The 23316-nt window shown below is 49.3% G+C and overlaps 1 protein-coding gene across 1 annotated transcript in view; it reads left to right on the top strand.

The window, feature by feature from the left end:
• The window catches only part of ERGIC1 (endoplasmic reticulum-golgi intermediate compartment 1), a 103998-nt gene that overhangs the window by 38788 nt on the left and 41894 nt on the right, over positions 1–23316 (top strand). Inside the window, exons 2-3 of the mRNA XM_082726099.1 lie at positions 10452–10513; positions 17178–17250. Of these exons, the coding sequence (XP_082582225.1) occupies positions 10452–10513; positions 17178–17250 (135 nt within the window). The remainder of the gene's footprint in view (positions 1–10451; positions 10514–17177; positions 17251–23316) is intronic.

The following is a 23316-nucleotide window of genomic DNA, read 5'->3' as shown; positions in this document are numbered from 1 at the left end:
TGTGGGCCTACTGTGTGCCTGGTACTTTTCTAGGCTCTAGGGATGTAGTGGAACTCAAAGGCAGACACAGTTCCTGCTCTTCTGTAACTTACATGCTAATGGCAGAATCAGGCAATGAACAAATGCACATAACACAACATAAGCAGTGATCTCAAGTGCTATGAAGAAAAAGAGAGTAGAGTAAGGAGATGGAGAGAGGTGTGTTAGTGGCCACAACAGGCCTCTCCAAGGAGGTGACATCTGAATATAGATGTAAATGAAGGGAGGCAGCAAGTATGCAGATATCTGAGGGAAGAACATTCCAGAGATAGAGGCAAAGGGCCTCTTGCTTGACTTCTCAGGGAACAGATCTCTTTAGGATTTGGTGCTATCTGGCCAGTTCCCCCTCCCTGCTGGTCATGAGCTTTGTTCTTCCCTGACTAGCCCAGGTCCAGGTAAAGGGCATTGTCTGGCCCTGCTCCCGTTTTTCTGATAGACCATCTAAAACACTCTTTGAGACTACTTTAGTCATCTTCCTGATTAGCCGGTTTTACTGTGTTGCTCAGCAGTGTAGGCTCCCTGGCCAGCACAGCACATCTCACCACTTCTCAGACATTTGCAGACCCCCAAGAGAACAGAGACAGTGACTTGAAAGGAGTCAGGGGGCCTTGCCTCTTAGCACAAAACGCTGCTGCCCTTTCTCTTTTAATGTAACTGTCTGAAGCTGCATGAGTTTGGATTCCATGTTGCTGAGTTTCCTTCTGGGATCCTAAGAACAGGTTTTGTGTGAGAAGCTGTTGAGTGTTGTTTTGGACATATCAAGTGTGAGGGGCAGGCGGGATACCCCTGGGCATGAGGAAACTCCTCGGGCATTACCGTGTGAGCTCTGTGAGGACAGAGACCACATCTGTCTTGTTGACTTTCTCCCTGTCTCCCTGGAACTTGGCACAGTAAATTAAGGCATGATGAGTTGGCTGTGGGAGCTAAAAGAGAAGCCGCCTCAGCACAGACTCCTGGGGGCACACCCAGATGTCAGGGATAGCAGGAGGAAAGGAACAGACAGAGAGGGTACCAGAGAGTGAGAGTGCCATGGAATATTAGGCAGCCAAGAGAAATCCAGGAAGGAAGGGACAGTTAGCAGGTTCAGTGTGGAGGCATACTGAGGAGAGCCAATGGCATCTGGCCCTTAGTGACTCTTGGGTGATTTTAGACTGGATGGGAGGTTGATGTCAGAGGCCAGACTGCTGTGGGATAAGGATTAAATGGAAGGTGAAATGTGAAGTTGTTCTAGGCCAGCAGTTAAGAAGTATGCTGTGTTCTTCCAATTGCATTGCATTAAAAGGTACTGACAAACTAGTTGTCTTCTCTTTAAGATACTAATGTTGATTATTGGGTTCAGGTGGCTATAGTCCGGTCCATCTATTATTAAATTTCTGATCATTGCTAAGATCCAGTGTTTTATCAAAGGATACACAGGGATGGTTTTTCTAATTCTGTTGGTCCTTCCACATTATTCTGTGGAATTATTCTATAAAACAGAACTTTGCCTTCCATCTATTTGGTTAGGTAGAAATGCATTTGTATACAAAAAAAGTCAGAATCAGTACTTTCCTTTTATTTACTAGTTTTTAGAATAATGAATTGGTGGCTGAGTATCTCCAAAGGTGTCCAATGAGGCTTTTTTTTTGTTTTCTGAAGTGTCGTTATGAATTTGTAGATTGCTTAATGTATTTGATGTATTTTAGCTATGGCCATCATTAAAATTTTTTTAACAGCTTTACTTAGGTATAACTGACATACAGTAAATTTCACATAGCTAAAGTGTATGGTTTGAAGAATTTAACATGCATACATCCATGAAACCATCGTCACAACCAACATAGTGATTGTGAATTCCAACTTCAAATTTATTCCACCACCCCTTAAAGTTTCTGCAAATCCCTCTCTTCCTTTCTCCCCAGGCAACTGACAACCTGTGGTCTAGACTAGGTTGTATTTGTCTAAAATTTTATATATTCAAACAGAAGCAGTAGAAACTGTAGCCAAAAGCTAACACAAATTGTTACTTTTATTCTTAGGAGGTGTATGCAAAATATTAAATATTTAGGGATAAATTTGACAAGAGAACACCCATATGCTGAAAACCATAGAACACTTCTGAGAATTTTATATAGACAGAATCATACCGTATGTACCCTAGTTTGTCTTTCATTCAGCATAATTATTTTGAGAATCATTCATGTTGCTCATGTCAATACTTCATTGCTTTTTATTGCTGAGTAATAGTCCATTGGTATGGATATGCCAAATTTGTTTACCCATTTGCCCATTGATGGGCACCTGTGCCTATTACAAATTAAATCTGTGGCTGTTACCTCATAAATTCGAAGATGTAAGTGAGGGAGTTCTTTTTTTTAATTTTATTTTTGTTTATTTTATTTATTTTTATTTTTTAATTTTTATCACTACCCTCCCCACAAGACATATGCATAAAGTTTTTTTTTCAAAGATTCCATTTATTTACTTGACAGAGATCACAAGTAGGCAGAAAGGCAGGCAGAGAGAGGGGGGGAAGCAAGCTCCCCACTGAGCAGAGAGCCCAACACAGGGCTCGATGCCAGGACCCCGAGACTATGACCTGAGCCAAAGGAAGAGGCTTTAACCCAATATGCCACCCAGGCGCCCCCATATGCATAGAATTTAACAAAAGTCAACGTTCCGCAGTTTGCTGTCTTCTGTTACTGTATAGAGACCTTCCTTGTTCCCCTTTCTAGCTGTTAACATCCTCTACTTTATGGATGGTCTGTAGGATATTCCTGGTCTCCTACGACGGACGTTTAGATGGTACCCAGTTGTTCACTGTTACGATCGGTGCTGTGATGAATAGCCTGCATGTGCATCATTTTGTATTTTCATCTGGAATTTGCTGGATGCCATTAATGGCCAAGCTCTGCATGATCCACAGGAGACGAGGGACAGGCCTGAGTGTCTCAGTCCAGGGGAGGACCCTCCACAGCCATCTTCTAGATCGAGACCTCCACACAGACACTGAGATTTAGGGAGAGAACCACAGGGGTGGGCTGGAGAGAGAGACCTATGCCTGTGATAGTGCTGTGTGCACAGAGGGTCACCACCCAGACCTCCACTCCGCCAGCTCCCTGCTTGTCCCTGTTTCATGGAGGCCTGTGGGACGGTGGGTAGAGCACGTGTCCTGAAGCTAGACTGCGGGGGTTTGAGTCCTGCCTCTGCATCCTGGAAGAGTGAGATAGGAGGAAGGATGATATCTACTGCACAGCTTGTAAAAAGGATGTGTGCTAATGAATATTAAGTTTGAGTCCACAGCTGGGTGCATGGTCGTCCCTCACAATGTGGGGCAGCCGCCGTGTAGCTGTGATCATCGTTATTCACCCCCCGAGCTCCTCTGTCTGGGCTGGAGAGGGAGGCAGGCTTTTTTCCCTTTCTTTTGACAGAGGGAATATTGGTGTGGGCTCATATTAACATTTGAACATCAAGGACGGGATTCGGGGGACTGTGAGAATGATTCCAGGGCTCAAGAGAACCGGGGCATGGTTCTTTCCAGAACCAGAAAAGAATTTATTCTTCCTCTGCCTGCGCTCGGCTCAGATGTGTTCATTTACCTCTATGTGCCCTCTGGCATGCACATGCCTGTGCATGTGCAAGCATACACACACACACACACACCAGTAGTTCTCAGTAAGATGGAAGAAATAAGTAAGTGAACAAACAGGCACACTTTTCACCTAACTCCCTGGAACTTGGCACTGAAAGCTCTGACAGGCTGGTGGGCAGGGGTGACCAGGCCAAAGCACCAACAAAAAGCCTTGCTGGCTATTTTTGGGATGCATGACCCACCGCTTCCAATGACTTGCTCCTCCTCAATGGCGTCTAATTTCATTAAGCCTTGGAAACAGTGACATCACGAGCGCCTGCTGGTCGCTGCCCACATGGGGCGAACCACAGAGTGATCTGAGATTCGTCTTCAGGAGCTGGGGAGAAGTGAGGTCCCGAGCAGCAAAAGTTAAAATAGCAAAGCTGAGGCATTCTGCTATGAAAAGAAATTACAGAAGAAATCCATTAGTCAGACATTTCCAGCAGCAGTTTCCTTGCTTGGGAGCAGAAGAAGACTTATGCGTGTTTATTTTGGGTGAGGTTATTTTGGATGTGGCATGGAAAGTGAATTTCTGTTAAGTAAATCCTCTGCTCTCATCCACTTCTGTACTAATGTCAACGTATGTTTGATCTTAAGGTAGAATGCATTAGAGGCACGGATTCAGCACGTTCAATTACAATGTTGACACTGGTACTTGCCCATCATAGTGAGCCACAAGTCTAGGTAGACTTCTCTTGTCTGTGGATTCCTTGGCCCAGGACTGTCCAAGTGAGCTCTTCCATCTCAGGCACAGAGCAAAAGGGAGAGGGAGAGACTGCTCAGTCCAGATTCCAGGTCTCCATGGGGGCAGTTGAGGCCATGGCCATGACTTTACCTAGCGGGAGCAGAGGCAACTGGCCACCTTTCAGACAGAACACAGACTCAGAGGGAAAATGAGCTTCCCACATGTGAAGTTTTGCTATGCACACAACACGGTTTCTCAGCTTAAGTTCTCTGGACATTTGGGGCCAGTGACCCTTTGTTGTGGGGGGACTGTCCCGTGCATTGTAGGATTGTCAGATGTATTAGCAGCCCTGGCCACAACCCACTAGGTACCAGGAACACCCCTACTCCCCAGTGTGACAACCAAATGTCTCGGTGAGTGGGGTGGGGTGCAAAATTATCCCTGGTTGAGAAAAAGTAGTATATGGCTTTTTAAGAGCATAAGGGATAGCAAGGATTTCACAAGATTTTTATTGGCTTGTTTTTGTTTTAAATATTTTTGAATTTAATATGATACCTTGAAGTGGACAAATCACTCCTCTTCTTGGGGCTTTCATTTTCTCATCTGTAAATTGAATCAGTTGGATATAGTGATTTCAGAGTACCTTCTAGACCTGACAGTGGACAGTGTTGAAGGCAGGAGGCCCCTGTGGGGTCTCTGTGTTTGCATCCTGCCCTAGCAGGTGATAAACCTCTTGCCCACCTAGCTCCAGTCACTGGCTCCGTTCTCCTGGCACTTGGTATCCAGATCAGTCAGTCTTCCTTAAGTCCAGCTGACAGTTCTCTTACTTTGATTTAAGCCCACTTTGCACCCCCCTCCCTTTTCAAAGTGAAGATTTCTCAATATTCATTACAAGGAACCCTGGAAGCCTCAGCTTCCCCACTATCCATTTCATCTTAACCTGCCAGTGGGTCTTATCTTTGTGCAGATTCATTCATTAAGGTCAGTTCCCCAAGGGCCTGAAATGGGCAGGACTGGGCAGGAAGAAGGCTCAGGTCCTGCTTTTGAGAAAATCAGTCTAGTGGGAGGGCAGGGGAAGAGCGGGTTTTGTTTGACAACAATAAAGAATCCATCTTTTCGCTTTTTCTGGTGGAGGCTACACAATTCCAGTTCTTTAACTTTTTTCCCTACGATGTATTTTCCACCAAAATGGTCGTGGTTTGTCCCCACATTGTTGGGAAAAGCAGCAAGAACATCAGTTAGGCCTGGATTCAGATTCCTGGCTGTGGAACTTCAGAGCTGGGTGAGCTCAGCCAAACCACCAGTCTCTCTGAGCCTCATTGATAAAATGGACTAAAAATCCCTAACTGGAAGGTTGGCCAAGAGAATTGAGTGAGAACATGCCAGTCAAAAGCGTAGTGTGAGCTGAGTACACACTAGATATACAGCAAGCATCCCTTCCCCCTCCTCCACTCTCTACCCTTTCCTCCATATTCTCTTGACAGTGGGTGGCCACAGTAAATCGCATCACCACATCACTGCGATGAGGGACTGACTAATGTAAGTCAGAGAGGACGGCTCACTTCCCAGTCTGTCACATGCCTGGGTTCTCACCAGCCCATTTTCTTAGTGACATTCACTGCTGACTCACTTGGCTTGTGGTCAGCTCTGAACCCAGGGTCTTTTTCAGCTCTCTGTTTACTATCCCCCCTGCCCCACCACTCCCCAGTTTGATTTATGGCGTGGGAATGGGGTAATTATTAGAGAACATTCTGTTTAGGTGGCCCTTCTCAAGGAGTCAAAAGCATTATTAGACTGGCAACTTCATGAAGGCAGGACCCATGTCTACCTTGACTGCTTCCATCTTCCCACATCGCTAGAATATGACCAGCAAGTACTTAGTAAATATCTGTTGAATAAATTAGTGTATTTTGAGCTGGTCCCTATCTTCCAGGAGATTCCCACCTGCTCTATGGCAGCATCTGTGGAAAAGTAAGCAAAACCTTGAGATTTTAACCTACCGAGGAGTGAGCTCTATACGATTCCCACAAGTATATAGGGCAATGGAAGGACATGGCCTATGACTCAGATTTGGGTTTGATTCCCAGCCCTACTGGTCACGGGCTTGGTGACCTTGAGCAAGTTACTTATAGCTTAGCCTTAGTTTTCTCCTTGGAAAAATGGGGTATCAGTGCTTGCCAGGGTTATTATAAGAATTAAGTGTGAATATGTATGTGTAAAAGTGCCCAATACAGGCTGACAGTGATCTTGGTTTCACATTGATGACTGTCTCCAAAGCATCTCTTTCCTTGGATCACCATTGCCTCCATAGTTTGGTCTGTCTCTCCTCCTCCTCTCTGAGACCTTTGTTCACTCAGCCTTCCCCCCCCCCCCCACCACTTTCCCCATCCCCAACAAAGACATACTCTTGACACCCAGCACACTCAACAAACATTTTCTAAGCCAGCGCCTCAAAATCAGATGCCTATAGGGATTGGGTATGTGTGAAAAAAGTGGGATTTTTATGTGAAATCCCCCCCCCCCCGCAAAATTGTTTTTCTGAAATTCTATTAAATTAAACAATTTTTTTAACTTTTTATTTTGCCATAATTTCTGGCTTACAAAATTTGCAAAGCTAATACAGAAACTTCCCATATGCCCTTTACCCATGCTTCCCCAAATGTCACCATCTTACATAACCAAAAAACCACTATCACAACCAGGAAAGCAACCCTATACGGAGGTATTAACTGGTTAATGGATACTATTCGAATCCCAGCCATGGTCCCACTGATGTCCTTTTTCTCGTCCAGGACATCCTCCATGATTTAGTTGTCATGTCTTTGTAGTCTCCTTTGATCTCTGAAAGTTTTTCAGCCTTTCCTTATGCCCATGACCTTGATACTTTGACAAGTACTGGCCACTTGGGAACCCTCAGTTTGGATTTATGGCTTGCTTTCTCATGATTCATTTGAGGCTGTACATTCTGAGCAAGGTCCCCGCAGGAGTTTATGGTGTGCCCTCCCCAGTATGTTAGATCAAGAGGCACATGATAGTTCCTCTTCCTGGTGACACTCACTTTGGTCACTCGGTTAGGATGATGTCAAGTTTCTCGACTGTACAGTTACTTTTTCCCTTTGTAATTAAGAAGGATTCTGTGGGGACATACTTTGAAGAAATATCCTGTCCCTTGTCACATTTTTGATTTATTCATTTCTTTATATAGATTTGTGGCTTCCTATTTTATCCAATGGGTTATAATCTATTCCTATGATTATTGATTTTAAGGCTCACATTGTCCTTTCTTGGGCCAGTGTCCCCATCATTCTTAGAACACTTTCTTACTTTCTGACATAAGAAGTGCTCCAAGTTCTTGTTTTTTCCCTGCCTACCCCTGGAATCGGCCATTTCTCCAAGTAAAGAGGGATATTTAGAAGCCAACAATTGAGTATCAGATACCCTCTTTGCTATCTGCCTGTCACTGTTCCTGGACCCTCCCTATGGAATGAGCTAGTGGATATATGTTAATATGATGTGTATTTGTGTGTTTGTGTCTGTCGAAAATCATGAATTCACAGTTGAAACCCCCATGGCCACTCTAGCACCACCGAGTTTACTCTGTTTCTCTCCATGGGTGCCTCCCTTCCCCAGCAGAGGCACCTGGCCCCCATTATCCTCACTGTATTTCCATATTCATTTACTGTGCCCCCCTCCCACCTGTGTATCACTCTCCCTTCTCTCCCCTCTTCACCCTTAACCAGGTTCTGACACTCTGCCCCCAGCTAATCCCATCTTCCCACCCTGAGTGACCTCTGACTTCCTGTGAAACTCCCAGTTTGGGAATGATGGTTTATATAGCATTTAAACTGTGAATCCCAGTTTCTGCCTGTGGGCCCTGGCTGGTGACCTGATAGCTACTGGCTGGGGAAGCTTTGTAAGCCCCTCCCACCTCTCCGGTGCCCGGTCCTCCTGCCCATTCCAGCGCCGCTGTGTGCCTGTCAACTCCGTGATCCCGCACGCCAAGCTCCATCCTCTTTCTTGGCCTCGAGTCTTGCTGTTCTCCCTACCTGGACTACTTTATGCCTCCACCCACCCTTCCTCCCATCCTCTTGCTCTGCCTGGTGCTAGAAGCTTTGTGGATTACTCCAGGTGCCCTTCCTGGGTTCTTCCAGCACCTTCAGCAAACCCCGTGAGAGAGCACCACTCCTTCCATCTCCTTGTTTGTCTCTGTTGCTAAACTATAGGCACCTTGGCCCTTGGGGGGCCAAGGGCCAATTTTTATAGCTGTTGTCCTAGTGCCTAAAAGAGGACTTAGCACATAGTGGGTACTCATAAATGTTAGATGACTATTACTAATAGTAACTGCCAATATTCTTATAGTACCTCCTGGGAGCCAGGCATGGTCCCACATGCTTTATATGCACAAAACCACTTGGTTCTGACCGCTGTGCTATGAGATAGTATTTTGCTCCCATTTCACAGCTAGAGGAACCGAGGCACAGAGAAGTTATGTCAGTGATGTGCCCGAGGTCCCACGGGTCACGTTTGAGCCTGGGTGGGCTCATTCCACAGTTCGTACATCTTCTTACCTCTCATAGCCTCTGACAGCTAAAGGGGCCTGCATTTTCAGAATAGGGGAGATGAGTAGGCCTGGATAATTGAGTCATGTGGACCCCTCCCTCTTGACCACACACCCAGCCCGTTTCTGGTGCCCCTTAGGGCCCCATGAACCGATGACTGGTAGCTGAGCAGGCGGGAGGGAAAGTGTTGCCTTTTAACTTGGCAGCCCCAGGAATATCTTCTCCCCTGAGGTGTTAGGAAACCCAGCACAGTTCACGTGCAATTAGAGTGAACATAGGGGGGTCAAACAGCAGATCTTACGCAAGATTCCAAGTCATTGCTGTGAGATTAGCGGGGTGCTGACAGCTTTTCCCAATCACTGAAGGGGAACCACATGTCCACTGGTCACCCCTGAGATCTGGAGCGGCCGGCGGCTTCACCCTGCCACGTCCTGCCAGAGAGCGGGGGAGCACTGTGTGGACTCAGAGCTCTGTTGATGGAGCTCCTCTTGGTGAGAACTGTCTGCTCAGGTTCCAGTGACAGGAAGGAAGCCAAGTGTGTGAGGAGCCTTCGCTGTGAACATGGTGAAAATCCACCCCAGACATTTCTTTCCATTACACCTCTCAGTGGCCTGGCAGGGCCTGATAATAGTAGCCACGAGCAAGGAAACTGAGGCTCAGGGTGGTGAAGCCGTTTGCCTGAAGTCGCCTAGCAAGGAAGGCCGGCCTGAAAGTCAAACCCAGAGTGGTCTGATTCCAAGGCCTGAAGTCTTAATTAAAGAGCTGGCCAGAAAGACACCGTGTCTCTCTGACTCCCAAGCCCCCACACCTTCTGCTGTCCCCATGACCTTCATTTGCTGTGGTGGGACCCATAGGAAGGAAAGGAATCTGCTCCATGTGTTGGGAGGAAACCCGCAGTAGACAGGAGCCAGAGCCATGGCAAGGTGCCCCCGAGACAGGGGGCCTCAGGTAGGATTTTAGGTTAACTTCACGCCTTGGAGTTAAGGAGACTCTCCGCAGGCAGGCTTCAGGAGCTGGGGCAGGGGGCAGTGGAAAGGGGAGGGGGAAGGGGGGGGCAGGAAGGGGAAGAGGGGGAGGGGAGGTGACTCCTGGCAAGAATGTAGTGCCGTCATGGAACTCAGGAAAGACTGCATTTCCCTATTTCCTTCATCATTAGAGAAGCCCAAGATGTGTGTTCCATTTGTCCAACAAGTGCTTACTGAGTGTCTGCTACCCACCAGGCCCATGCTAGAGTCTGGGGATTTGGCAGAGGACAGAACTTGACAAGGTCCCTGCCCTTGTGGAGGTGCCATTATGATGGGGGTTGGGGGGAAGACCAACCCAGAAAGGTAACCAAACAAGGGTCCTCTTGGGGTAGTTCTAAGTACTCCCAGGGAGTGGGGCAGGGCCCCCTCAGAGGGGGTGTTCAGCAGACCTCCTGGGGGAGATGGACTGAAAGAGTGGGAGTAGTAGTTCTGGGAAGAACTGTGGCTCTCCAACCAGGTGACGCGATCACCCCTGCTTCATGAGACCCGCCCCCTTGTGCCCACCTCACCCCTGTCCCCTTTGCTCTCTGCAGGTTTGACATCTACAGGAAGGTGCCCAAGGACCTCACGCAGCCGACATACACCGGAGCCATTAGTGAGTAGTGTCCTTCTGCTGTTGCCCCCCACCGCTCCCCCCATCCCATACCTGGGCCTGTTCTCCCTGCACAGAGCTGCTGAACCAGGGAGGAAAGAAGGAGATGAGAAGGGATGGGCATCTTGCCGGTCCTGCATATACCTCCTCATCTCATCTGTCCACACCATATGCAAGGTATAGGCATTGTCTGTTTCTGGAAGGATACACCTGGAATCATCGGCAGTCACTGTCCCTGGGAGGGGAGATGAGGGCTCAGGGCTTGATGGAGACTTGCTTTTCCCTTCTAACCTTTTAGACTACTGGAGTTTTTGACATAAGCCTGTTTTTAATCATTAAAAACACAATAATAATTGCATCAGATTTTGGTTTCCAAATGCCAGTCTTCAGTAAAAGGACCTAAGGCTCCTTGAAGAAATAGCTGTTTCCAAGACTGGGGCAGGAAGAGCACAGAATAAGCACGGATCAACCTTAGGCCAGAAAGCAAAGGAGCACCAGAGGAGAGAAGAGGCTAGAGGTACCTCAGCAGGACAAGGGAGAAACACGAAAGAGGCAAAGACCAACACTGGGGCCATCTGAGTCACAGATCACAGTGTGATTGCCTCATATGCTGAAGAATTACGAGAAAGGAACATGAGTCTGTACGGATGTAAATAAATGGGAGAGAAGGGATGACTCTTCCTTACAGAAGAATTCCAAATAATGGAGATGAATAAGACCCCCTCCAGGAGGTCAAGTTATATTCTCCTCTCCCGAGTATGGGCTGGACTCAGCAACACACTTGCCAAGAGCAGGAACAGGGAGGAGAGAACTACCCAGAGACAACACCTTAACCAAGCAATGAAGGTTGACGTCAACCAGTGAGAAGTCTTGGGCACGTCACGCACCCCGATGGGATATGATGGGAAGGACTCCTCCCCTCGGAGGGATCGTCCCCAAAAGGGACAAGCCTGTCTCATCATGGGAAGATGTCGACCAGTCCCAGGGGACATTCATGAGACACCTGCCAGTACTCTTCAAAAGTGACAGTGTCTTAAAAACCAAGGAAAGAATGAACTGTCAGTGGATTCAAGACTAAGGACACAGGGTGACTAAATGCACAGCGAGATCCCAGGTCAGATCCGGGAACAGTGAAAGGGAGTTAGTGGGGGAAACTGTGAAAGCGGAGTGCAGTCTGTAGCTTCGTTAGTGGTTACGTGAGTGTTAATTTCTTCACTTCGACAGCCGTGTACTGTGGTTATGGAAGATGTTGACGTAAGGAGAAGCTGGATAAAGGGCATACAGGAACTCTCTGTGTGTCTATTACTACTCAACAATGAGCAGTTTACTAAAAACACACTAAAAGTGCCATGTAAGCAGGAACACTTTATAGTCCCATATTCTGGATGAGAAGATGCAGCCAGAGAGGTGCAGAGATTTGTCTGAGGTTTCATAGCTCTCGAAAGGCACACCTCCCTGCAGCCCCTACCTGGCCCCTTGCCAGCCTTTCCAGTGTTTGGTGTGGGAGAGGGACCCTCCCTGTGGACTATCCCCTGAGCGGGGCCCTGGGGTTGGGCAATCAGGTTGGAATCCATGGCTGCCTCCCAGGGTGGGCCATTGTCAGGTAGGGGCATGTCCTTGGAGATGACCTCAACTGGTCCTGGAGTTCCAGGGGGTTCCAATGAGGTCCCAGCCCTCCCTCGTTGATATTACGGATGCCTTCTCCAGCCCTGAGTCTCCACATCTCTAGGGAAGGGAACAGAGCAGCCAGGTAACGGGATGCCTGTCCTCCGGGCTTCAGGTCTTGCTGAGCTGGGTTCATTCTCCTTTCTGGTAGCTAGGTGACCTTGGGCAAGTCCCTTCACCTCTCTCTGATCCTCAGTTTTCTGATTGGGGGAATAAATGAGTTCCCACCTGTCAAGTGCAGGATATGCGCCAAGTCCTCAATACTTGGACTCCCCTTCTCTTGTTGTGGATCTCCGGGAGCCCCCAGCCTGTGAAGGTCTGTGACAGCAGATGCTGTGATGCTTGGTGCCTGTGTCCCCACAGAGAGGAAAGTCAAGGCACGTCAGAGGCAAGGGGCTCGTTCATCTAGCTGTTCTACTAGTTTATAAGCCTAGTCACAAAAATTTGAGTGAGGTGTCCTGTCCCCTCCCTCCCACCAGCCAGCAGTTCAGACCTCTCCATCATAGCCTCTGCGGTCTCACCCTTGTCATGTATGTGTGACTGTCAGGTCTGTATCCTCCTGGAATTTAAAAAAAAAAATAGATACAGGCTTGATTATACCAATATCGTTGTCGCAAGCAGAGAAGGGAGCATACCGTGCACACCAATCGTCCTACTCTGTTTCCCAACTGATATATCCTGGATACCTTTCATACCCGCACACAAACGGCCCGCTACATTCCTCCCTCCTGCCGTGTCTGGCAGCCCACAGTTCCGTCATCTAGGTGACCCACGGTTTATGTAACCAGTCTCCTGGGGTGGACATTCTTGATTCCGATTTATTGCTATTGCTGACATCCTTGTCTGTATATTTTTATATCCTTGTATGGTTATTTCTGTAAGGTAGCTTTCCTAGAAGAGGAATTACTGGGTCAAAGGGCATGTGCATTGTAAAATTGAGAAGGTACTGCCAGATGGCCCTCCAGGGATGTGGTCTGATTTGCAGTCCCAGTCACAGCATGCAAGACAGCAAATTCCTTTACCGAAGAGGAAAAGGGCGTGAGGCATGGGAAGCCAGCCCTTAGCTACCATTTAGTGAACAAATATTTATTAACCAGGTCTGGGGTCCAGGTCCCGTGCCAAGTCCCAGGATCGTGTTGATGAATGGGCTTTGGTCTTTGTCCTTAAGGAGCACACAGCCCAGCAGGGCAGCAGACCCAAAATGGTCCCATCTCATTATGTTGTGATTGTGCTATTAATAACTGAAGGAAACAGTGAGGGCGTTGGGACACTTGCAGATCAGGGTTTGAATTCTGCCTTCTTCTCGTAAGCGGCTGTGTGGCCTTGGACAAATTCCTTGACTTCCCAGAGTCTTGGATATTGGGTCCTGGGTCCAGTGTCCCCCTTCGTGGACTGCATCTGGGTTTCCCACTTGTACATGTTCTCAAGGGGTCACAGTCCTACCACCGCCTGAGTCCATTTCAGAAGAAGTCTGGTATCAGAGAGCCTTAGCTTCTTGCCCAAACATGGGTAAAAAATCCTCATCCAGCCTTCAGGACCAGAAAGGCCTTTCTGGTTGAAATACCTCCTACCTGCCTACATGTTTTTCTTTCATTCGTTCATTCATTCATTGATCATTCATTCAACAAATATTTATTTCATACCTTCTCTGAGCCAGGCACTGTGCTAAACCCTGAGGCCACTGGTGGCACCGAGACCTTGTCCCTGTCCTCCTAGAATGGAGCACTGGTACGGTGAGCAGTCACAGAGCATGTCATCGGACACTTGGGTTTCAGCTGAGCAGACTCAGCACTTAACCGTGTTCACCTGCTGGGCTGACCAGGCTTGATCCAGGCCTTGAAACAGAGCACGCAGATTTCAGAAAGCAGCCTTCCGTTCCTGTCCCACCACCCTCTGATCTACATTGAGTTCGAGCTTTGGAGCCGTTTTGCAGGCTTGGGGCAAGGAAGGCAGTTAGAAGACCTGGCTTGATCTAGGTCAGCACTGACCTTCAGAAATACCTCCCTATTTTGTGTCTGTTCATTACACCAGCCAGTGGGTTGCTGGGGCTTGAGAGCGGTTTGGGAGGGGTGAAAATGATTCTGAAACACGGGTCCTATATGAAACTGGAGGTTTCCAGGTGAAAGGTGTTTTGCATGGTGGTGGGATTCGTTCCCAGACATCATGGCTGTAGTTTGCAGGTGAGAAAGAGAAGGACGTGAGCTGGGAAGTTAGGACGGGCGGCTACGGGAGTGCGGTGCCTGGGTCCAGCAGCTGGAGAAGACATCTGAAATTCGTTTCTTTGCCACAAAAGCAAGCAAGCAAACATGACCCCTCTGTATAAACCGGTGAGGCATGTCTTTAGACCAGGGTTGCTGAGTGAACAAAGCATGGTTGAAAAGGATGTATACGTTATGTTCTTATTTTCTTAGAGAAAAAAAGGATTTGTACATCTGTGCTTAATGCCCGTGGAAGAGGCAAAGACGATGGTGCCGATACCTCTGGGCAAGGGGCTGCAGATTGGGAGGGGGAAAGAGACTCAACACACTCTTCCTTTTTATGCAGCTTGATTACTTTTCTTCTCATGTGCCTGTATTACCTCTTCTGAAAAGAAAAGAAAAAGAAAAAAGAAAACCCTTTAATACTGGGTGCCTGTGTGGCTCAGTCATTAAGCCTCTGCCTTCAGTTCTGGTCATGATCCCAGGGTCCTGGGATCGAGCCCCGCATCCGGCTCCCTGCTCGGTGGGGAGTCTGCTTCTCCCTCTCCCTCTGCCTGCTTGTGTTCCCTCTCTTGCTGTGTCTCTTCTGTAAATAATATATATAATATATAACATATATATTATATAATATATAAATAAATAAAATCTTAAAAAAAAAAAAAAACTTTAAATACTGCCCCATACAGCTTTCTCAGTGTTTGAAGACTTGAGGAGTTATTCTAGGATCCTATAGGTTGGTCTGGTTTTAGAGGTGTGGTGGGACTCGGGATATTCCTGTCTTGCTCTTTGCTTGGAATCCTAGATTTTGGCGTTTCTTAGGGCAGAATTCCCAGGTTCTAGGACTTTCCCCCCACCTGCCTTCTGGTGTATTCCAGGATCTGGTCTTTTCCTCTCAGAGCCACCATTTCTACACACTTCACAAGGGCTTGTTCCCCCAACCCCCGTCATGCGGGAGGGGGAGATGACAGGGTGGCTGTTCAGGCTCTCATGGCAGGGCATGAAGTAGGAGCCCAGCGAACATTTGTTCTCTTCTTTCTTCCCTCAGAATTCATCTTTGTTCATTTTAAGGTAGGTAGGTGGATGGATGGATGGGTGGATGATGGATGGACGGACGGATGGTTGGACGATGACTGTTTCGCATTTATCAGTGCTCAGCCAGTCCAGGAGCAGGCTATCAAGAAGGTAGCAGAATCAGCAAGTGGGACCAGAAACTTTTTTTTCTTTGCAGGAAACTAGGGGCCACCCCATTTGTCGATCACCTTCTGCTCACCCTCCAAGGTCTCCCTGATAAAAGTCCTAGTAATGAGGGAATGCTAAAGCTTTTATTACCTGCCAGGCACTATTTCAAGCCCAGTCTCTATGTGGTGGAAATTCTCAGAGCAGCTCCATAAGGCATGTCGCCATTTAACAGATGAGGGAAGGGAGGCAGGGAGAGGTAAGTAACTTAGAAACCCACAGCAGATGAGCTGTGGTCCATACTCTGTAGGCTCTTGCCCACTGCACACCTGTGATAAGCCCAGAGGAGACATGCTCAACCCTCACTTTGTACTCTTGGGGATGACCCTCTGCTGTGTGCCCAGCTCTGGGCCAGGCATTGGAGCCGTGGAGTTACTGCCTTCAGGGATATCATTTTAGTGAGAGAACCAGCCACAAATAGCCAATAAAATGTGGAAAGTGTGAGAATAGATACTGGGAACACAGAGGAAAGAGCGACCAGCTCCACCTCTAGCAGTGAGGGGAACTTCCCATCAGAAGAGACATTTGAGCTTGGTCTTGGCCCAGGAGGTCAGGGAGGAGTTCACCTCTCAAAGAGGAGGTTGAGGAGGAGGGGGAAGGGGAAGAGGAGGGACAATGGGGAGGGGCAGAAACCACAGGAACAAAGGAGCAGCGATAAGACCCATATTTATAGAATGTCACCTGCTCAGTGTGGCTAGGCGGTTAGATGTTAGGAGAGTATAAGGAGATGGGGCTGGAGTTGAGGGGAGATCCTGGGGCACTTGCCTCCAGGAGTGGCTCCAGGGGTCACGGATTTCAACCTCATCAGGGACCCAGTGAACGAGATAAATAAGAGTGATGTGGGTCAGCTCGAGCTGTGTTCCACTCTCTGCATTTCAGACCCATATAAAGAATTCCTTCCATAAGGAACTGTCCCTTCTCTTGACGCACAAGTGCTCAGTTATCCTCATTTTTCTGACCTCTGATGAGGACATGGGCGCAGTGTTCGTGGTACGGCTGGGAGCAGCCATGAATGGGGACAAACAGTTGGCCTCAGCCTGCGCATCAGGGAGGCGAGAGGGACTGCTGAAGTGGCCAGCTCAGACCCCGCTGTGGGAGCAAGGGCTTGAGTGTGGTGGAGCAGCCAGAAATCTGGACTTCTACGTGAAATCAAATTGTTCAGTGTCAACTCCAGATTTGAAAAGCCGTACCACTTTTGCTGAACAGAACACATTCGTGGGCAAGCAGTTTGCAAGCTCTTGTTGACTGAGCTCTGTTAATACGCGCGTGTGGAAGGAAGCCAAGCTGGCCCCCCTGAGGACTGCCTACCTGGCGGGGGGGGGGGTCAGTCCCCACAGGAGGGTCATCTCGGTACCAAAAGCAGTCTGCCTTCCTGGGAACAAGGGCTGCTTCGACTAAGAAGGGGCTTTGGAGGGTCAGTGGGGCCTCTCTCTTGCTCCCTCTAAGCAACTCTCCTCAGAGGGCCGGGGTTGGGGCGGGGAGAGGGAGAGGTGGGGGAGGGAAGGGCAAGCCCCCCTCAGCCAGTGCTCTCCACCCTTAACAGTGTGTCTCTGTGTTGTTCCTTCCAGTCTCTATCTGCTGCTGCCTCTTCATCCTCTTCCTCTTCCTCTCGGAGCTCACCGGATTCATAACAACGGAAGTGTAAGTTCCATTCCCCCCCGAGGGGCCATTCTAGAGCTTCCTGGGACCCCAGATCAGAGGAGGGAGGTACTTTAAAAAGGAAAGAGGCCTCTGAACCTTCCAACTCTCTCATTTCCAAACCCACATCCATCAATCCTCTATTTCTTAAAAGGGTTTTGAAGTTAGAGCAAAAGCACACACTGTTTTGTTGAAGCTGAAGAGAACATTTGGGTTCCGTTCTGTGGGGGGGCCTCCTGGGTCCTCAGATGAACAGAAATCATGGATCCATCTCTGCCGTTCCTTTGTTTAGCCAGTGGGCTTTTTTCCCTCTGATTCATCACGGGGTCATTTGATGTGAAAGCTGGAGGAGTTCAGAGAAAGGGGTGCCGCTTCCTAGCCAAGGGGGGCGGAGCTGCTGACATCAGAGCCCGGCCCCCTCATCTAAGCCCCCTTCCCTGCTCCGAGGCCCACCCTCAGTAAAGAATCAGCGTGGGCTTCCTGGCAGCGCCTGACGCATTGTGAATCGATCCCTGATTTCTAGAATCATCCGTTGCCCAGATAACCTAGTAAATGCTCTGGGGTATGTGTAACACAGAATGCCATTGGAATTATTCACTCACGGCCTCATCGGCTGCCCTGAGGTGGAATTAGACCCCAGAGCTTCCTGCCTTAGCCACTGGCTGAAGGCTTCCAAGCCTCTTCATTCCTGTGTTTACAACCCAGAAAGTCATCACGGGGCAGGGCCCTGGCCACCCACTCCCCTGTCCAATGCTGGAATTTTCTTTCTCGCTCATGGAATTTCTTGGTTTCCTTTGCCTCCCTCTCAGCCACAGGACAATAAGAAACTAAAAACATCGTTGCCTAGCCCAAGACAGGCCTTGTAGCTGAGGGAGTGTTCCCACCTTTAATCCTCAAACAGGCCTGGGATATACTTATCGTCTGCTTACAGATGAGGAGAACCGAGGCTCAGAGATGTGGAGGGCCTTGCCCATGGTCTTACACTGAGGAGGGGGCTCCTCAGGTCCACCAGTCTCCTGGGCCCACAGGCATGTGGGTCCTATCCATTCCCCACTATCACCTGCCAGCCAAATCTTGTCATTCCTGCCCTCCATTCCTGCCCTGCCAAACCTCTCTGGCTCTCAGTATTGCTGGCCAAACAAGGGAGGATACACCAGAGCCAAAGCCTCCAGGTCTGGGGAGGCTTGTCTGCTTCCCAAGACATGACCACCCAACCATGCAAGGGTCAGAGAAGGTTCTTTGTCCCACTCCTAATGGGGTGGGGTACACATTTGGACCCCTGAATTTTCAGGGGTCACCCCATCATGAGTCAGAGTTGGAAATTGGGACAGCAGCAGGATATTAAGACCTACTCTCTGCCATACACCTGCTGGTCTTTGCAGGCTGCAACCCATTCCCTGGGCGGGGGTGGGCATGGGGGTGGTGGTGGCTGCTGCATAACCCCCTAATGTTCTGAGCAAGGTGAGTGGAGTACATATAGGGTGCATGTGTGATAGCAAGGAGGGAGCCCCAACTGTATATCCCAGATAGGGCCACTAGGGAAGTGCAAAGGCCCTGGGGCAGGCATTACCTGGTGTACATGCAGTGTGGATTAAGAGCTGGTGTAGCTTTGGAGCAAAGTGAACAAGTGGAGAAGGTAGAATATGGAGGAGGTAGGACTAGAGTGGACAAGGTGTTGCCCACTGTTGTGTATTAATAGGACTCATTCTTGGTCCTAAGCACCCAGAAATCAGAAACCAGGTTTGCCTCCTTCATTGCTGGGTGATTCCATGCTCAGAGGAGCGGAAAATGCCAACAGTGGGCACAAACCAGGAATAAGCGAACAGGACTAGAATATATTAATTAGTGAAAAAAGGCTTTGAAGATAAAGCAGGGCAAGGCACAGAGAAGGTATGTGATATTTGGTGAGGTTTAAATAAGATTATTTACCGGAAAGGTACTTAGTGGAGCACCTGATATACTTTAATACCCATGAATCCTAGCTCTTCATGCATTCATTCATTTTCTATTTATTTCCCATCTAATGCGAAAAAGGTGGTAAGGCCACTCAGCACCTGCCATGTAATGAACATTCCATGAATATTAATTTTCTCATCCCCTGCCCTGAACTGAGAGCAGTTTCCCTCACCTCCTGCTGACCATTGTGAGCTGCAGCTTATTCAGCTGGCCCTCAGGTCAGCTCAGGATGAGGTAGGCTGCTGAGCCAGCGGGCCCCAGACAGGTAAGTTGTGACGTTGGAGCTTGTGACTGGAGCAGGTGGGGCGCCACCGGCTGTGTTAAGGGCCTTTGGGGCAAGCCTGGACAGCTTGTTCTGTTGAACCAGGACAGGGCTCACTCCTTTCCCAAAAGCACACTGTGTTCCCACTGCTCTGCCTGCTGCCCTGCTCCAGGATTTCCCCTTCCTGACCCCCCGGGGGCATCCTGGACACTCTGGTCCCAGCACCTCCCTGGAGAGGAAGAAAGATGAGGGGTGAGTGGTGGAGTAATCAGCCTGGAGGGCTGCTCATTGCTGTTTACCTTTTGTTGTCTGCTAGGCTCTTCATCTGCATTGTGAGTGGCTGGAGGGAGAGAGGAAGGCAGGCCGGAATGAGAGTCCTGATCCCAGGCAAAGGCCCAACTCTGATGCTGCAGGGACCCCAGTGCCCCTTCTCCCCCCGTTGCCGCGTGACCACGGTGCAGAAGTGCTCAAAAGGAGTCTGTAGGAGTGAGGACTGAGGACTCCATGAAAAGTCCAGAGGGAGGATTGTTCTGGTCTTCCTGGTGTCAGAAGATTCTCTGACCCCTGGGAAGGCCTGCCAGTTTGGGAAGAAATGAAGGTCACAGTTCTTTAATGGATGGCTGGCCCTCTCTGGCAGTTTTGTGACCACAGTGTGTCAGCTCCCCCTGCCACCATGAGATCGTATTCCGAGGAAATGAGGTCACTGCTGGTAGGATCAACAGTGCTCCAACCCCGACCTGTGGTTATCAGTGACATAAGACACTATTCTAGCCTAGCCCAGTAGGGAAGGAGGCCTGTTTGTTTGTGTGGTTGGGCCCTAACTTGGGTTTAGACAGGCCATTAATTACCATTAATTATGGGGAACGTGGCCCCATAGGGTGCTCTGCAGCTTCAGGTTTCCAGGGGGAGCAACGTCCCCCACCCCGCCCAGACAACATGGCTGCAAAATATTCTAGGCTTTGACTGCCCAGGCTTGGCTTTGACTGCCCAGGATTGGCTGCTCTTAATTATTAACCCCATGAGGAATTATAATAAGATGTGGCAGCTGGAATGCTCCGCTGACAATTTATAGTATAATACAGTGTGTTGTACTTTCTAATTACGACATGCCCACCAACCACCTGGGTTAGCACTTCATAGCGATCATCTCATCTCATCAACACAGAATCACTTGAGGGATGTTCTCCTGTTAGCCTTAGCCCCACTGAACAGCTGGGGAAACTGAGGGCCCAGGCGGCTCAGGCCACAGTGGGGTTGGTGCAGCCAGAGTCAAACCCAGCCTTGGCACCCCTGCGCTGTCATACCACCCTTCCCTCCCCAGAGCATTTTGTGTCCCCCCATCCCCACCAGGTGCATGGGGGCTGCTGCCTTTTGGTCAGAGTGTTTGACTGGAAGACTTGAATACACCCTTCCAGGGTGAGATGGCCGAGCAGGCAGCTAGGACTCTAGGAAGCCATTGTCCACCTAGTGGGAACTTGGAGTGACCCTGAACTGTTTCCTTATGTGCTCCGTTGCAGGCCCCGAGTGGGGAGGCCAGGAACTTAACCAGGAGGAGAACCTGGCCGTCTCCCACAGAGCCTGGGTTACCCACTCTGAGGCCTGCATTGGGCCCTAGAGCCAGGTAGAGAGACCCAGGGCTGGCGTGTAAGGGAGCACTGGCGGGCCTGAAGGCTTCCGAGCATGGAGTGACTGGGCCAGGTTCATGCTGTAGCACAGTCACCTCTTGTGAAGGTGAACAGGGGACAGGGTGACCCTGATGGCCAAGACCCCGGGGAGAGAACTGGGCAGTGGCAGTGGAGAAGGGGGCGGGGGCCGGACTTGGTGACCGAGAAGGGAATATTTTGGCTCCCCACCTGGTAGGGCATAGGTAGGCATACTTATTTATACCTGGAATGGTCAGGATTTAAAAGAAGGTCCTGGAGAGCTTGCTTACATAACGTACATCCCTCCCCCTCCAGCCCAGGCCCTTCTGTGGGCCTCACTGCTGTGTAAGTTTCCATTAAATCAAATTATGAAGCACAGAGGTCAGCGACTTTGGGCAGGAATCTGAACTATTCAAGTGCTCTTCTAAAAGCAAATAAAATTGTTTTCCATAGATGTCATCAGACTCTCGCCTCAGCCTAGAATTTCAGGGCCCTTGGTTACATTCCACTGTGCTCCCCCACCCGTACACCTCCCGAGTCCCTCTCTTTCTCTCCCTACATGGCCGCCGCTCACTGACCCCCACGCAAGCCAGCCAGCTCCCTGATGCTGTGCGGTGTCCCCCTATGGGGATGCGTGCCCCTTTCCTCCGCCCGCACACGTTACTTACCTCTCCCGTTCATTCTGCAGACGTAGCGATCTCGTGCTCTCTGCTCCTTGTCCAGGTTGGCTGGAAAGTCCTATGCGGCAGAGCCCACCAGGGTGTGGCAGACGGAGGTGACCGAGGGAGTCTTGTGGGAGGGAATGGTCTCATCACACCTCCATGCCCTGTGGGTACTTGGGCCATGGGTGGAGATGGGGTGGGCTTCTGAGGGTTATCAGAAAGATGATGACACCTGCATCACAGGTCTGCTGGGGACACTTGTCTCGGTTTTTCATTGATTCCATGCCCCATCCAGTTTAATAAAATGGAAAGAACCTAGCTGTGGTCTCCCGTGGGTTTTGTCTATCTTCCTCTAAGCCCAGTTTCATCTTTGTGAGGAGAGAATGGTAACCCCACTCAACATTGTCTTGCTGTGGCTATTAACTGAGATACCACATGTGAAAGCCCCAGCATAGTGCTTGGCCCCAGTGGGCTGCTCAAAACTGAAGTACCTTTGATTAGTTATAAGCAAAGCCACTTCTTATACGGGCCCTAGAATTTACTGGGGCTGTGAAGCCCCTTCCGTCCATTATTAACACACTAATCCTTGTGATGAGCAAAGCAGCTTCGGAAGAGCACAAACTTTGTTTTCCTGGGTTGCTGCTTAGACCTTTTACAGTACGATAACCTTACTCACACTCAGAGTCTGGACACTGAGATAAGGGCTTTTGAGTTGAGGATGCCCGCCATGAGTTCCCGCTTTTATTTTCCCGGGCACCTTTTCCAATAACTGCTTAGTGTTAAGGCGGGAGGAGAGTTGGTGACCTCAGACTTTGCCCCAATCATCTTAGAAGTAGTAAGTGCTCGCTACCCCCACTCTCTGTCTCCTGCTTACCCCTGTCCGCCCCGTAGCCCACGGCATACACACCCCCACTCCTGGTTGCTGTAGATCAGAAATCTTGGGACTCTTTCTTCCTTTGTGTGGGTGGACTGAAACTGTTTCTTCAATCAAAATGACCCTGTGGGTTTCACTTCCCCAAAGTGGGAGCTCTGGTGCCGAGGGAGCTACCTAGCAGCACCATGTGGGTGGCTTGTGGCCCCTGGTTCAGCAGGTCATAACCGGCGTGTTCTTGATGTTATACGCCAGCCGTGGGCCCCTCCGCACAGTCCTTACCACAGTGCTGCGAGGTGGATGCCTGTTATTACCAACTTGGTAAACATTGATATTTGTGAGAACAATAACAGTAGGGAACGCTTTCTTATCGAGCACTCACAGTTGAGTAAGATTTTGCCTGTCCGTGATTGTCCCCGTTTTACAACTGGGGAAACTGAGGCTGGTAGAGGCAAAGGCCCTTGCCTAAGGTCAGTCGGCTAGTAGGCGGCAGAGCCAGGATTTGAACCCTGGGAGTCTGGACTCACCATGATGCTTTATGCTCTTTACCAAGAAAGTCCTGTGCAAGGCCCTCAGAGAAGTGAGTACCATACACACCCCTGTCCTGGGGCGGCCTGTAGCTTTTAATGCTCACAGCCCTGGGAAGTAGCCCAAAACCTGACCCCTTGTTTGTTC

This window comes from Mustela nivalis (genome assembly GCF_964662115.1).
Source record: "Mustela nivalis genome assembly, chromosome: 3".
Lineage (NCBI taxonomy): Eukaryota > Metazoa > Chordata > Mammalia > Carnivora > Mustelidae > Mustela > Mustela nivalis.
The sequence above is the reverse complement of the archived record's forward strand: the minus strand, read 5'-3'. Positions and strand labels throughout refer to the sequence as shown.